The 16,765-nt window shown below is 33.3% G+C and overlaps 2 protein-coding genes across 5 annotated transcripts in view; both read left to right on the forward strand.

The window, feature by feature from the left end:
- Nucleotides 1-209: 209 nt before the first annotated feature.
- LOC100185692 (kelch-like protein 12) overlaps nucleotides 210-16,765 on the forward strand; it is a 31,119-nt gene continuing 14,563 nt past the window's right edge. Inside the window, exons 1-17 of one of the 4 annotated variants that reach the window (XM_018814273.2) lie at nucleotides 210-384; nucleotides 705-892; nucleotides 1,473-1,553; nucleotides 1,892-2,020; nucleotides 3,068-3,334; nucleotides 3,814-4,099; nucleotides 4,153-4,273; nucleotides 4,334-4,481; nucleotides 4,537-4,748; nucleotides 4,948-5,100; nucleotides 5,216-5,315; nucleotides 5,878-5,966; nucleotides 6,334-6,514; nucleotides 7,046-7,189; nucleotides 7,417-7,584; nucleotides 9,414-9,546; nucleotides 10,213-10,888. In XM_018814273.2, coding sequence (XP_018669818.1) covers nucleotides 221-384; nucleotides 705-892; nucleotides 1,473-1,553; nucleotides 1,892-2,020; nucleotides 3,068-3,334; nucleotides 3,814-4,099; nucleotides 4,153-4,273; nucleotides 4,334-4,481; nucleotides 4,537-4,748; nucleotides 4,948-5,100; nucleotides 5,216-5,315; nucleotides 5,878-5,966; nucleotides 6,334-6,514; nucleotides 7,046-7,189; nucleotides 7,417-7,584; nucleotides 9,414-9,546; nucleotides 10,213-10,330 — 2,682 coding nt within the window. In that variant the 5' untranslated portion in view covers nucleotides 210-220 and the 3' untranslated portion in view covers nucleotides 10,331-10,888. Of the gene's footprint in view, nucleotides 385-704; nucleotides 893-1,472; nucleotides 1,554-1,891; nucleotides 2,021-3,067; nucleotides 3,335-3,813; nucleotides 4,100-4,152; nucleotides 4,274-4,333; nucleotides 4,482-4,536; nucleotides 4,749-4,947; nucleotides 5,101-5,215; nucleotides 5,316-5,877; nucleotides 5,967-6,333; nucleotides 6,515-7,045; nucleotides 7,190-7,416; nucleotides 7,585-9,413; nucleotides 9,547-10,212; nucleotides 10,889-16,765 lie in introns of those variants that run through there. The other 3 variants (XM_026837182.1, XM_026837183.1, XM_026837181.1) reach the window with 3 other exon arrangements.
- Nucleotides 11,521-16,765, forward strand: part of LOC100175491 (cathepsin L-like) — an 8,749-nt gene continuing 3,504 nt past the window's right edge. Inside the window, exons 1-10 of the mRNA XM_002119836.5 lie at nucleotides 11,521-11,821; nucleotides 12,494-12,559; nucleotides 13,133-13,226; nucleotides 13,686-13,833; nucleotides 14,095-14,222; nucleotides 14,627-14,775; nucleotides 15,083-15,260; nucleotides 15,541-15,725; nucleotides 16,010-16,100; nucleotides 16,413-16,471. Of these exons, the coding sequence (XP_002119872.3) occupies nucleotides 11,588-11,821; nucleotides 12,494-12,559; nucleotides 13,133-13,226; nucleotides 13,686-13,833; nucleotides 14,095-14,222; nucleotides 14,627-14,775; nucleotides 15,083-15,260; nucleotides 15,541-15,725; nucleotides 16,010-16,100; nucleotides 16,413-16,471 (1,332 nt within the window). The 5' untranslated portion in view covers nucleotides 11,521-11,587. The remainder of the gene's footprint in view (nucleotides 11,822-12,493; nucleotides 12,560-13,132; nucleotides 13,227-13,685; nucleotides 13,834-14,094; nucleotides 14,223-14,626; nucleotides 14,776-15,082; nucleotides 15,261-15,540; nucleotides 15,726-16,009; nucleotides 16,101-16,412; nucleotides 16,472-16,765) is intronic.

Consider the following 16,765-nt stretch of genomic DNA (forward strand, 5'->3'; position numbering starts at 1 on the left):
AATATAAAGGACAGGATTAAGAAAAAAAACACACTAGCAAAACACAATATTTGTTAACATATAAACAGGCACGCGTGTAAGAATTATGGTGTACAACAGAACAGTTGTTTGTCTCTTGTGTTGTTCTGTCATACAATGATAAAGTGATAATTATGATATTTTGTAATAATATTAATCACACACATTTCACACACAGATTTAGCGCAACTTAAGTTACATAATGTCAAGTGAAAGGATGCAGTGGACAGCACCACAAACATGCTGCATGTTTGAAATAATGAATCAAATGAACGTTTCATCTTTGCTGGAAGGAAAAAGTGTTTCAACAGCGAAAGAATATAATGAGATAAGAGAAAGATTGGAAGAAATGGGTGTTCGTAAAACGTGAGTGTTTATGTGGGTGACCATCAATATTAGTTTGAATGATCAAGGTTATGTTTTTGCTAATTTTCCTCTTGCTTCCATGTTAATTAAATTCTTAATTAAAATAGAGATTTTTTTCAAGACCATTTATATTTTGTTAATTAGAGATGGTCTGATCTTTGTAACCGAGCGTGACCTTTTTAAAGTTGTTCGCTTAAAATCGACCAAACACCAAACCCGCATGCAAGTGCAATAATTATAAATAACATTTGTTTAAAAAATTAAGTGTAAAACAAACCAGAAGCCTGGCAAAATAACAGCAACCCCCTATTTCAAACTAGAGCTGAACAAATCCGAACTCGATTCAAAACACTGAAGAAACAGTATTTAAAAGTGAGAGAAATAAATAAAATAAAGGGGAAAAAGGCAAAAACTTGCAGATATTTTTCTGAACTTGAGGAACTTTATCGTAAACATGAAACTGCTCAAGTGATGGTTGGAGGGCTAGAAGATCAACCACATTCATCAGGTTAGTTGTTTATATCGGCACTGTGGCACAGTAGTTACTAGTTAACATGCTTGCCGCAGGATCAGTGGGTATGGGTTCAAACCTTGACAGTGCTATATCACATACTATTGTGTGCTGGTATAACTTTGGTTAAGATAGTTAACAGTAATTGCTAGTCACAAATAATAAAAAAATCACTCACATGTTACATACATGGTAAATCGTAAGCAGTCACGAGAATAAAACACAACATTCATGTTATACTGACTGAGTAATGACTGTCAATGCCCCGCCTGCCACGCAAGGGTAAATATGTTACATTCATTCATATCTGAAACTGAAGTCTGGAGACCAAAGGTGGACCTACATTACCCCACCATCAGAACCAAGGGGCAGTAACTTACAATATCATAAATTAATTATCTATGAAAACATAAAAACTATTTTCATGTTATCTATTATCTATTTCATGCAATATATAATTAAGCTTAAAATTGAAGAGAAAAATAAGTCTAAAAACAAAGTTTGGAGGCAAAGAATTGTTTTGGCAACTTTAGTTTATATCAAGTTGTTTCTATCATATTTTATTTGCGATATCCAGGTTTACAAATGAATCGATCATCCTTGCCTGATATTCTTACTCCAAAAGCACAAGAAAATATTCTCAACAATGATAACATGGGTAGGTTGTTGGCATGATTGTTATTTTTATAAATGTGTTGAATGTTTAAATTGGTGGCACTAAAATATTGTTCAAATAATCCAACTTACACATATTTAGAATTCTAATTTGGTAATAACCATCCTCAATATCTGTGTGAAAAGTTTGTGCCATGTAAAAGCCACTTGACATAAACGTTGGTGACAAATAACACGACCTATGTTTACATAAGAACTTATGTAACGTTGAAATGTCACAGACTTTTCATATTTGAATTCACACAGTATTACTTGAGGTATTAAAAAAGTAATTTTAAATAAATTTTGTTTTGGGAATTAAGTTTGAGTCTTGTATTCCAGTTGTGGAAGAAAGAGATGACCATTACATGATCTTCCCTAATAAACAACCTGCAACACAACAACGACAAACATATGTTAGTATGCTACAACAACCAGATGATGCCAATATACCATCAACTTCTAATCAAGGTTTGTTATTCAGACAAGCATTTACTTTGTTTTCATGTTTGTGAATGTGATGAAACCTTCTGTCTATGTTGCAAGTATAACAACACTTGTCTGGCGCCGTGTCACAGTTAATTATTATGCCCGCCTCTAACCTAGAGGTTATGGGTTCAAGGCTTGTTGCCGCAACCATTGTGAGCCTATGTATTGTTGGACAAGACACTTAACAGCAATTGTTTCAACCCAGTAGTCAATGGGTTGTCCAAATTGTTAGCCACACATAAAAACTGAAAATAAAATAATATAATCAACTACAAAGTTACATACGGTGTAACTCGTAAGCCGGTATGATGTCAATATCAACACAAAACAACAATGATGATAAAAATTTGTGATAAAAACATTATAAGCAAGTGTTACGTGTTTGAGGTGTTTGGTCCGGGACGTTGCCCTAACGGCCAATCGCGGGGCCTGCCTGACGTAGTCTGCTCTAACTTAAAACAACTATATAAAATCCTATATCGTTTTAATAAAAGCAAATATAAAAACAGACGTTCTAAAATATAAAAGTGGCAATGACCGATAAACAAGTTAGCGTACACAGGTACATTGTAACTACTAAGAACAACCGTATCTTGTAAAACAACTCAAATGACACTTCGCACAATCTCTAAAACAATTACACAACCTTTCAACAACACAACGAGATACAACGAGAACTAACCCAACAAGCGAATCGAAACGAGAAATAGAAAACGCGCAAATCACTTCAATCAGTCCAACGGCACATAAACGCTAAGACTTGTGAAAATCAAAGAACGTGTGAAAAATCAAAGAAACCAAGCATGACAACAGTGAACAAAAGTGAAACAATGATAAGGAAAACCAATAAAAATAGACAATGAAATCGACAAATTAAACATCGCACACAACAAAGACTGAAATAATGCAAACCTAAAAGCACACACAACATAAAAGTAAATAAGCGTATGTGGGCTCAAAGCCCTCATACCCACAACGTAACACAAGCCAACTGATCTGATCATGTCTAACCTTAATATTTCATTGCAGTGGTACAAGAAGACAATCACTACATGAACTGTCAACAACCACAAGTTAACATGCAACAACAACCACAAGTTAACATGCAACAACAACCACAAGTTAACATGCAACAACAACCACAAGTTAACATGCAACAACAACCACAAGTTAACATGCAACAACAACCACAAGTTAACATGCAACAACAACCACAAGTTAACATGCAACAACAAACATATGTTAGTATGCTACAAGAACCAGATGATGCCAATATACCATCAACATCTAATCAAGGTTGTTATTCAGACAAGCATTTACTTTGTTTTCATGTTTGTGAATGTGATGAAACCTTCTGTCTATGTTGCAAGTATAACAACACTTGTCTGGCGCCGTGTCACAGTTAATTAGTATGCCCGCCTCTAACCTAGAGGTTATGGGTTCAAGGCTTGTTGCTGCAACCATTGTGAGCCTATGTATTCCCGGGAAGTCTCTTAACGGCAAATTGTCCAAGTTGTCCAAACAAAACAAGCGTTTACTTTCTATTTGTCATATTCATTCATTTACAAGTTTGTTTTCACCTTGTGATTCTTTTATGCCATGAAGCTGATAATGATTAAACAGAGCTATAATGTTCAATAAGAATATTGGATAAAATGACAATAATATTTCACAGAGATGCATGCTCAGAAGCTCCTATGTCTAACACTGGGATTTATCAGAACTATATAGACATTTGATTTGCTGAAGAATAATATTTTAACATTATGTTACAGATATACAAGAAGAGAAACAATACATGAATATTTCAGCACACGCTGCATTCATGCAACCACAAGGTACCATCATACAATTAGCATCACAAGATGTGATGCCTTCTCATGATGATCACGTGATGCCTTCTCATGATAATAACGTGATGCCTTCTTATGATAATCACGTGATGCCTTCTCATGGTAATCATGTGATGCCTTCTCATGGTAATCACATGATGCATTCTCATGATAATCATGTGATAAGATACAGAACAAATAATGGAAGTGTTGGTAAATATTTAAACAGGTAAGAAATTTTTTGTTTAATTTGAATTTCGTTTTCAATAAAACAATGTTTAGATCACGAGTTAACGGAGTGAATTGTGATGTCACATTCAAATTAAAAGATGGGGAAGTCTTTGCTCATAAAGGTTTGCTTGCTGAACATTCTGCTACTTTTAAAGGAAAGTTTAAACATGAGGTAATACAAGGTTATTGGGCACGTAGTGGCATTAGAATCATTCATTTTTCCATATTTTAGGAAGGAAATCATGAAGTTGTTGAAGTTAATGGAATAAAATCTTCAATATTGGATTTGTTGTTCACTTTCATTTACTTACAAGTGATCGATATAAGCGATAAAACTGTTTGCCAACTTTATGAGGCTTCAGATTACTTGCAGTTTAATGGTAATATCTGTATTTATCAATGTGTTTTCAATTCTTATTAAACATTTGTTTCTAGATGTAAAAAAACATTGTGTTAGCTTCTTCAATGATGCACTTGCTGTTGGGAACTGTTTAAGTTTCAGTTCCTTTGCACAAAGATACCAGCTTCTGGAGTTGGTGGAAAAATGTGACAAATTCATCGTTGACAATTTAGAGTTGGTTTCCAAAGAATTGAATTTCCGGGATTTAAATGAAGTTAAAACTTTTATTGAGATAAAGAATCAACAGGTTGGAAATCTTTTTCTATCAATAAGTTTTGAAACATTATTGTTGAATCAATTATTCATAAACCTACAGAAACAGTTTTTAATATTGGGCTTCACATCTTAATATCAGTGTTTTTAATTTAACAACTTTCTAAAACAGATTTTGAAGGTTAATTAATATGGTGTGATAATCATTATCGTTATATTGTTACAATTTGCAGGATTCTTGCCAAGATTCGATTTTCAGGACTATCTTGAATTGGATCAAACACGACTTTAAACAACGACAACAATTCATTGAACGATTGTTTCAACTGATTGATGTCAAGAAACTATCAACTGCATTCCTTGAAGAGGTTGTTGAAAAAACTGAGGTTTGTTGATTGTTGGCCCACTAACATAACATTGTTGCTAGCACCAGTAGTATCATGGTTGTTGAATGAAAATATATTTATTGTCACAAATTCTTTCTTTTTTTATTTATTCCAGAGATGGTTAAAAAGATCAGACTTTTATTTTGATATTCTCAACCCAGAATATATTACTCGTCTCAAAATTCAAATTCCGAACACAGTGGCTGCGGTTACGAGTAAGTTGTATGAAGTGTGGTAGAAAAGTTGCAAAGTAATGACGCAGTTGAAGGGGGGGAGAACACAGTTTCTGTAAAAGTTGCGCAACGCTAACAGTTCCATGTTAAAAGTGTCACAAGCATTGAATGTATAATAAATGAATTTTAAAACTAAATTAATAAATTAAATGTTATTTTCTTGAGTACTTTGCGTTACTGAATTAACAACCGTCGGACACATTTTATAGAAAAAACTATTTTACTTTTATCACTGAACATCATGCATTCTGTTTCACATTTGTATGTCTTGTACTAGGATTATTACTTTGTGTGATATAACCAATTATTAAACATAAGAGGATTGTGTTTACAATATGAGCTGCATTTGTTTCCTCTCCATATTTTCCTACCTGCGCCACCAGCAGCCATGTTGATAACGATTTTTAAAATGACACTAGTGTGATGTCATAATAAAACAATTAAATAACGTTATTGTTGTTGGACTACAAATTATTAAGTGACATTGTTGTCCAGATTGTTGGTTTAGCAGTTGATTCAATAATGCTGTTTTACTTTCCAATAGAAGCTACATGCATGATCATAAGTGGTGATGAATGTGAACACTTGGTTAACGTTTATGATGTTAATGAGAAAAGTTTCAAGATATGCAAGGTGATTTATTTAAACAAGTAATAATAATCCAAGTTATAAGCACTCAGCCACAAAGTGTAAAACAGTAGTAGATCGTTGTTCTTTCCAAACATGGTGAGGATGTTTTCGTCACAAAATTTTATCAGTTTTACCTGAATTTTCAAATGACTTAAAAACATGTAGTTTTTTATTAGAAAAATATTTAACATTATTTTAAAGAAACACAATGAAATTTAATATCCCAATATATGTTTCATTTTCATATTTGATCAGTATCTCCCAAACACTTAAAATCATCTGGGTGTATGAATTATAATAAATACTTAGATTTTTGTTAAATTTGCTAAATGGGTTGGGTTGAGTTTAAAATATTGAATTTTATCCACAGCCAACCTTGTATGAAAGGGTTGGTTCAACCAGTGTGAAGATAAACAACCATGTTTATACGGCTGGTGGTGTTGATTCCAACATTGTCGAATGTTTGAATTTAAACCAAGTTGATGGTGATTGGTACAAGGTGGCATCTATGAAGGAACAACGATGGCGTGCAGCATCTGCTGTGTTGAATGGTTGGTTCCTTATTATGTTTAACAATATATTGGTGGATTATAGTTTTATTGTCAAAGTTAAAGTATTCCTGATCCTCATGACCAGAAAAAACTTTCCCACTTGTTTATAGTGGGGTTGTTTGAAGTTTCAATGTTCGGTTGAAAAATTAAATCTAATGTATGTGCTTGTATTTAAGCAATTTTTAAATAATAATAACCATAAAAAATGTCCTAGCGTTAGTATAAATATGTAAGCAAAGTAATAAAGTTTTACGAGTGTAAAACTAGAATATTTACTGCATAAAAGTATATTAGAAGGATTAAGGCAGAACAACGTAACTCTTGTTCAATACATTTTGTATCGCTGATAACATTGTGGGCAAAAGTTAATATTCAGCCAAAAATCAAACCATGAAAGTTTGTGACCAAAATATTTACTGGTTCCTTGGGGTGGGAGGAATGGACTATAACGACTACGAATCATACGTGCAACTATTTTATATTTAAAATTTATTGTTTAATAATCAGCATTAATATGTTATGTCATTCCAGATCAAATGTGTGTAACAGGAGGAATGGATGGTGGTGATAATATATTATCATCAGTTGAATTATACAATCCAGTGGTCAATACATGGACAATCATTCCTTCAATGAAAACTAAACGATGGCAACATGCTCTTGTTTCTTATAATGGTTGGTATAATAAATATAAATGTAATGATAAAGTGGGCTGAATATGAACAGTAGCATGTGCACAATGATTCTCAATGTTATTTTTTGTTTTGAAATTATTACATTGATAATCTATATAGTTACATTACAGTTAGCATAACAATGCAAATGTAATAATTTAGATAAATTTATTTTCGTTAATTGTTATAAAAAACTTACTAATATTTTCAAACCTAATTCATGTACAGGTCGCTTGTACTCGTTTGGTGGAGAGAATGATCCTTTTAGTTCAAATGATTTAAATTCAATGGAAAGTTTTGATCCAAGAGAAGGGAAATGGGAATCACTAAAACCAATGAATAACAAAAGACATGGACTATGTGGTGTTGTTTACAATGATGAGATTTACGCCATTGGTTTGTTGTTTATTTTATATATAAACTCATTATTAAATGTTTGTGTCACGTTACCATTGGCTTTGTATAGCTTAGCCAACCACCACAAACTTTGTACAAGCAATTAGATATATTTTGTTCAAATGGTCTTACAAACCCTAACCCTAAAAATGCTGGTCGGATATTGAAGTATAAACAATGTCCCCTATATTGATATATTTGCCTGTTGAGAATTCCGTAAAGCAGGAACAAAGACTAATTGAGCACGGTAGTGGTCATATAGATCCTTTTTCGTCAAACAGTTGTTCTCTGCGTTGTTGTTGTTTTTAGGGCGATTTTTTTCCGCATTTATCTCAATTTTCAATTCTACCAATTATTCTTTAATCTCTTGATTGAAATAAAATCATATTATATATTTATAATTTTTTGGCTAAATTTTCAGATTTAAAACGGCACAATTAGCGTGTGTGCACCGAAGCATATAGACGCGTGCCTTTTTCCTATAGTTATCTTCGGTATAAACACCGCGTCTCTCGTTTCTTCGCTCTTTTAGTTTACCGCTCGCAATAAATCATCATGCAGCCGCCACAATATGAATAATATTAATTTTAACATTACCTATAATACTGCGTGATTACGGTTTATCCAAATTCACAAAAACAAACGTCCTTAAGCGACGACAAGGTTAACTATAGTGTAAGTTTACATGTCAACAGATGGTACGGAGTGGTACAAAGCGTATTTACACATATTCTTTACCAAACTTTCAATCCTTATACGTTTTAAGCTTGATGAGTTATAATACACGAATAAATGCATTCCATCTACTGCTCCACAGTCAACAATAGCGACTGAAACCCGCTTTGTTGGTTACTTTTGATTTGTTTTTGATCGATCTCAGTCGACCATTGTAGTAATAGGATTAATTAATAATATGCTAATTAGTTTATACCGTGCTCACGCATTAGATCTGTAATCTCTTGTTGGAAATATTTATGTTTAAAAAAATATTCAATTTAAAATTGCCATTGATTAGAAGATGCTATATTCTTGTGCTTTGAAAAGTTGTTAATATGTTAGGAACTTAGGTCTTAGGATACATTAAAATTGATGAATTATAATGTTCCCTTACTTAATTTGTTTTCTGGCTGCGCCGCTCGATACAGACATACAGTAATATATAATAGACATGTCAACTGCTAATAAGACACATGTAATTGACATATCTATGGCCACTATGTTGTAACAAACATTCCACTTGATTCACACTTATGCTATTTGTACAGATTAACATTGTTTTTCAGGTTTAAAAAAGTTCCGCAGCCACAGCTTTATTTTCCCTGCACAACTTAACACACATATACTGCGATTGTTTATCACAAATATTAAAATGAAACTAAAACATCAACATTTAAACGACATAAATTAATTCATCGATAATGTTTACTTTAACTACTTTATTTTAGCAGTACTTTTTATTTTTGGGCCTATTGTAGCTATTTTTACATTTGGATGCTATTAATAACACAATGTGTTTGTTTAATTCATTTAACCAGAACATAATATGAAACCAGACCCGGGATCTTGCTGACCAAAAGCACTGCCACCATTGTGGGCGTGTGATTTTGACCGAATTACCATTCATAGAGATAATTTTAAAAGCTAATATAAACCATTAAGTTACATATTTGAACACGAGTTAAATAAAACAGAACATCCGAGTTATAGGAACTGTAATTATGCCGCCATGTGAGGATAAATAAGCATCATTTATTTATACACTAATTATAAATAATAAACTTTAATTTCTTTATAATCATCACTCTATACTTTGTACAATGTTTATTAAGGTGGTCGTGGATTAAAAAGCTGCGAGCGGTATAACATACGAACCAACACTTGGACCAAAGTTAGCAGCTTGAACCACGTGCGATATTGTTCTTGTGCTTGTGTTGTGAATGGGAAGATATACGTCATTGGAGGGTAACTATTCTGTGTTTCTGCTTGTAATTATAGATTACATGTACAGTATTGTGTATTTGATTTAAAACATTTGTTGCAGTATTGGGTTAAATTTCAGGTGGAACCGACCAGAATGCTATTCCAATAGCTTGTAATATTTTTGGTTTACGCGAATGTTGTTTAATTGTTTTATTGGTCTCAAAAATCCAGGCCTTGTTTTTGGTAAACATATATCCATATACCTTAATGTGGGTATTCCCTGAATAACAAACAAGTTTAGGTTCATAACAATTTCAAGTATTATGTTATGCCTGGTAGCAACGGTAACAAACTATATAGAAGCTGATTCAATATTTGCTTTATCAAACTATGCTCATTGAATATTCCCCAGTTATTTTATTGGTTTCTTAAAAAATGTACAGTTGCGTTAAGTCTACCTGTCAAAGTTTTCTAGGGCGATGCGTTTACCATAAACATCTTAACAATATATTGAGATGTCTATGGTTTAACCATGTTACTGCCACGCTTATAACACTACGACTTAAATTTGGCTGCGACTACAATTTTTAAACTGTGAAACTGCATTATAATGTAAACAATTATTATTAATATAATAATAATAAAGCTGCTGCAGCAGTGGCAGTGATGAATAATGTGAGGAATTCAATAATAATTATCTTGTGTTAGTTGTTGGGATGATGATGCATCAAAATCCATTGAGGCTTATGATGCAACAATCAATGAATGGAAGATTGAAACCAACACGGAGACACCAAGATATCATGCATCAGTTGTAGCTTTGTAAACAATGAAAATCTTCAACAAAACTGTTTGTGTATTTCATGATTTGTTTTGATAAATATTCCATCAATAGTTTTGTAAACAACATGAGCCACTGTTCTGTTATAATGACTTTTTGTCACTACTAATTTATGAATATTAAAGTTAAATATCCAGTCCTTGTCATATTGTATATTTTTTTTATCATTTCAAAGTCAACAATTTATAAATTTTCACTCGTTTATGTTGTAATAGTTTTATTATTTAACCAATTAATCAAAACATGTTAAAATCCTATAATTTATGATAAATATTAATTAAAAATAGAGTTTCCCAGCATCTTTTGTTTTGTGTAAAATTTTGTCTGTTGCCTTTTTCTGCATGAGCGTCAATGCTACTATGCATGTGCAGAAACTTAGGCCAAACATTGTGCGACACCCATGAAGTTTGGTCGTAAATACAAAATGTTCTTTCTCATCTTTTGTACTGAATGGCTGTGTTTATATTTTATACGGCAAGTTGATGCCAACTTCTTAACTGTTTATGATCAAGTCGATCGTTTTATATTAAAACAAAATAATACGTTGTGTTGTTTTAATATTGAGTCTGTTTAGACAAAGGAATCGGCAATTTGGGTCCAAAATAACACAGTAGGTATAGGGAAAATGCATGTTTTTCGGTAAATTACAGAAAAACTTGAGTCTGAAAACAAATTTAAAGGTTGAAAAGTGTAAAAAACAAGTGTTATTTGTTTTCTGTATCAAAAAAAGTCAAAAAATGGAATTAGAAGCGGTTGATTTGTGACATTTTAGTCATTTAATGGGGGGTAAATTTATATGTTTTTTCCAAAAAATGTTTGATAATGTAAATAGAAGCTGTTTTACGCTTTTCCACAAGAGGAAATCGCAAATAAAACTCAACAAGTTCGTTTAAATTCATTGCGAAAGTCACCGCTTTTGCTCTATTTTGAACACACAAAGACGCAGTTGGACTACTCGGTGTTTTTACGACTTTGAGTAAACCAGCTCGAAAATGGACGCCTAAACACCTCTCACTACTTTACACGGGAATAACTTTGTCTGTCACATGATCAAAACAACAGTTTATTTTTTGTTTAACGAAAATAACGTAGCTAAGTTATATTCCAAACTTATTACGGTAAAACAGTTTTTAAAAGTCACTATTTAGTATGTATACACGTACATATTGAATTTTATTATATAAAACTGCTTTAAATTTGCCCAGAATTAGCATATTTTTGTGTTAATCCTAACGTAAAGAAATGTGGTTTTCGTTACTTTTCGTTGGATATTTTCTGTTCCCCAATTATGTTTTGTCTGGAGCGAATACTCTTGTTGGTGGTTGGTCGAAAATATCCGAAGCAGATTTCATGGAATACGAACAACAGTATTCTCTAATGAATGAAATTGGGACAAATCTGCTTGCATCCCCTCTTGTTAATGGAGTACGAACAAGTGGGTTAAGAACGGACGTGCCATTCTGCTTTGCATCTCAGGTGACAGAATATTTTAGTTTGTTGCATTATCCTAAGGTGAAGAAGCTTCCGTTACTTTATATGTTAATATGTCATTGCAGTTGTCCAGTTATATCATGAGTTATATCATTTATCCTTGCGTGGCAGGACAACGACAGTGATTATAAATATCACAAGTGCTCAGTTTCATACACCTCGTGCCTGCTTACAAGTTACCATGTATGTAACTTATTTATCCTCGCATGGCGGGGAATCGACAGTCGTTATAACACAGGTGTTCTGTTTCATACACCTCGTGCCTGCTTACAAGTTACCATGTATGTAACTTATTTATCCTCGCATGGCGGGGAATCGACAGTCGTTATAACACAGGTGTTCTGTTTCATACACCTCGTGCCCGCTCACCATGTAATGTTTGTGGCTGATTATTCTTTGGGAATTCCTATGTTTTATGAACACTGGATTAAAGCAATAGCCATTATGTGTCTTGCCCAAGGTCACAAACAAGCCCATTGATAGCAGCGACAAACCTCTTATGGTTGAGAGGTGAGTGCTCTAACCACTGTGACTTTTCCCTGGGAACCTCTAACAAATTGCTTGACCAAAACCTCCCTAAATCACACATGCTATGCTGTTGCTATACTTAATACAGACCAGGCAGCAGTTGGCCAACTTGATTGTTTTCATCAACAGGTTGTTCAAGGAATACAACTCAAAGTCTTTTTTCAAGCACACACAGATTCCCAACCAAACAACAAAGTATGTTAATTAAAATAATGTGAAACTGTGAAGTTAATATTTTGTTTATTTAAAGAAATAAACCTCCTATTCAGTGGTCAAGTAAAACTGATCTTGCATTGTAAAAAAAAAACAATTTTTGAGAAATTTATCTTTTGGCTCACTTTTTACACTTTAACATAATCTTGGTTTAAGAGAAAAATTAAAACGTAAATAATTTTAAAAGTGCGTTAAAGGATTAAGACGGTGACATCATATCTAAGTAGAACAATGAATAGTTTGGCATAATGGCCAAGGAACTGATTAATGTATGTTATGGATGAAGCATCACAGGATGTTTAGTTTAAAAGGATTTCCTCTGCATTTAGCAGATAGATCATCTCTATGTGAATAATAATCACTTTATTTACCTTTTCGATTACAGTAGCAAAGATTGAAAAAATTAAACCAAAATAACAGGAATATAACGACAACGTGGGACATATGACAAACAACGAGTCATTTATGTTGAATTATTTCCAAGTTAAACTTCTCGTTGAAACAAAAGTATGAAAATTTCTTTTCCAATGATTTCTTAAAGTTTTTATCATACAGATAACATGTGCAAGTGTGGTATGGATTGTGAGCTGGTATAAACCACCAGTACAAAGCATTCATACAACTTGTGGAAATGCACAGTCTGCAGAAGGTTTGTAGTTATTTATATACAGCAATTTCTAAGCTAAATTTAGCACACTTTTTAGCAGTTACAAAACAGCCTTAAAATATAAATTGTAGATATATACCTATATTATGTTGTTAGTTGTTACTAATAATTGCTGCAAAGATTCGTAATTAAAATAAAATGATCAAGTATGGTACGGTATAGTTTTTATTAATTTTATACTTACTTTGGTTAAATGAAAAAATACAACAGATAAAGGTTTTGGGAAACAGTATTTACAAAAATAATTATAATTATACTCCAAAATTTTACACACCTGTAAACTAGACTATACTATCTAATACATAAAACTCTTCTTTACATTACAATTCTATATGGGTGAGCTCCTACAGCATGGCATGCCATGGAACCTGGGATTTAGGACAGAGTTGGCCCGTTACAATACAAAAACTATGACATATTTGCATTTTTTTTTATTTATAGCCGAACATTTATGCCCAAAGTCCCGACCTAAGAGAGATTTATTGAATGAGTTTGATAAACACACAACTAATATGGTGAGACCAACCACAGATGGTGATGTTAAGATATTGTTTGATATGTTCCTGGAAAAATACCCACGCACGTACAGGTAAAAGGAACGGTTTGTTGTATTTATAAGCACCATAGTTACAACAATGTTTAAGTATTATTAATATTACCTGAGGTGACCAGTGTCTCATTTTTGAATCAATAAAACCGAAACAATTTTTTGTTTTAGTTAAAAATTTGTTGGATTAAAAACGCAGTTGTTTTGTTAAATGGCAAACTACACTGTCTTTAATGCGGTGATTTCACACAAATTTAAAGGTCTTGTGCCTTGTATATAACTTAACTTCATATTTTAATTAAGTTCAAGCTCTGACGAATACAATGAAAGATTTGAAATCTTCAAGACAAATTATCAAGTAGTTCAACATCTCAACGAAATTGAACGAGGAACAGCTGTTTATGGGATTACTAAGTTTATGGATATGTCTGGTATGTTGTTTATTATAAACATATATTACGTATGGCATAGGCACTTAATCTCAGGGTTAGTGTAACTATTCACATATGGTTTATTAAATAAAGCTTAAACAAGGCCAACATGCAACCACAAAGCTTGACAATAACCTATTATTAAACGTTACTCTAACTTCAAGTATTACATACATGGTAACTGGTGAGCAGGCACGAGGTGTATGAAACAGAACACCCGTGTTATAACGACTGTCGTTTTCCCGCCACGCGAGGATAAATAGGTTACATACATGATAACTTGTAAGCGGGCACGAGGTGTTTGAAACAGAACACTCGTGTTATAATGACTGTTCTTGCCCTATCACGAAGAAAAATGCAAGCTACCATTCATTCATTCAAACCCTGACACCAATCTTTCACAGAGGAAGAATATCACCGAACATTGGCTCCTGGTTTCACTCGACCCCTCGTGCCAATCCAAACACTCAACAGTGCCGAGTTAGACACAACCAACATTCCAGATTCAATGGATTGGAGAAAACATGGAGCTGTAACTGAAGTTAAGAACCAGGTTTGTGGCTTGTGTTGTTGAATGAATGTGAGTTAAAATGTATGTGTAAAAAAATAAAAATGTAAATATGTATGTATATATGAATATGATATATTTATATATAATATTATATATTTGGTAGTGTGGGGGAAGATGGCGTACCTTTTTATTCTATGTTCTCGTCCCATTTGGTAGTAAACAAAGAACATTCAAATATTATTAAACCGTATCCTCTCGACTCCCATAAACCCTTGTTAATTTTAAAACCAGTTCACGGTATTTGGATTATGGTGTCCCTTCCCCCACCCTACTATCAATATATTCCCAGGGCTCCTGTGGATCATGCTGGGCCTTCTCAACCACCGGTAATGTTGAAGGTCAATGGTTCCTGAAGCATAAGAAGCTTATATCGTTGTCCGAACAAGAACTTGTTGATTGCGACACTTTAGATTCTGGCTGTGGTGGAGGGTTGCCTTCGAATGCTTACAAAAGCATTGAAAAACTTGGTAAGTGGTCTGGTTTGGAGCTGGGAATTAACTGTAGCATTTGGAGGATGTGTCACACGCAGTAGTTTGTCACATAAGTTATGTAATCAGGTCTTTTAAAATGATTCCAGGAGCTCAAAGGTTGCATTAATAGTAAACCAAATGTCTTTGTATATTGTAGTTGTGTAGAGATACTGTTATATTGGTAAGCACTAAGCAAACACTTGGTAAACATCTATAGGACCTTCATAGCTAATACAAGATAAACATCATTAATTATCATAAAACTTATCCTACGCAGGGGGTTTGGAACCGGAGAAAGATTACCCCTATGTTGGTGAGGGTGAGAAGTGCGCAATCAAACAATCAGATTTTAAAGTTTTCGTCAACAATTCTGTTGCGCTGCCCAAAGATGAGGTGAAACTTGCTGCTTGGTTGGCTCAAAACGGACCGATTTCCATCGGGATAAACGCAAATTTAATGCAGGTAAGGTGGATCAGTTATACCTCGATGTAACTATATACATGACACGGAAACTTAAAACAGCCATGGCAACTGCAGTCTGCAACAATAATATATATAAAGCTAGTATTTTTATTATATCTATAATAATTTTATTTTTTTATGGATTTATGCTTTTTAATATAAGGATTTGCAAAATGCAACCTATATGTAAAAGTTTCACCGATTCCTACACACACCCATGCTGCTTATGTGCATAATGCACTCAGTTGGTGCCAATAGTTGTGAGACTAACTTTTCATCTTCAGTTTTACTGGGGTGGGATTTCCCATCCGTGGAAAATCTTCTGCAACCCAAAAAGTCTTGATCATGGCGTGCTTATTGTGGGGTACGGCACAGGTGGGTGGTTCATGTACTTTGTATATATTGGGTGTTTAATTATATATATAGCCTACTGCGTATATAGTGCTGTGGTAAGATGGAATACCTTAGGAAATTCTAAGTGTTTTAACAATTAAAAAAGCTGTTTTAGAGTCGTGAGTATACGGTTATATAATTTTGTAAATATACTTTGTTTCTTCTTTATTATTAAGTTAGATTTACATAATATGTTGCTAAAGCATTGACACATAGCAATATTCATCTTTACATGTTCGGTGTTTGATTCTTGCCCACGTTTCAAAACTTAAAATAACTGAATATATTTAACAGAAAACGGAACTCCATTCTGGATTATTAAAAACAGCTGGGGACCCGACTGGGGCGAAGAGGTAAGTTGAGATGTAACCACTGGTGTTTCAATATATAGTTGGTTCATACTTATAATATAACAAATATAATATAAATAAAAACCTGCTTCTTCGTGAAAACTTATTTAAATTTAATTGGAAAAAATAAGCGTGGTCGCTACACCTAGCAGACAAACAACGAGCCATTTATGTTGAATTACTTCCAAGTTACACTTTCTAAAGTGTATTATGTCATTAACCTTTTTATTACATCATGCGTGCTTGCAATATTATTGAACAAAGTTGATGCATAAGCAGTTTTGGAGTCTAAAGTTC

Source organism: Ciona intestinalis, chromosome 12, assembly GCF_000224145.3.
Source record: "Ciona intestinalis chromosome 12, KH, whole genome shotgun sequence".
Lineage (NCBI taxonomy): Eukaryota > Metazoa > Chordata > Ascidiacea > Phlebobranchia > Cionidae > Ciona > Ciona intestinalis.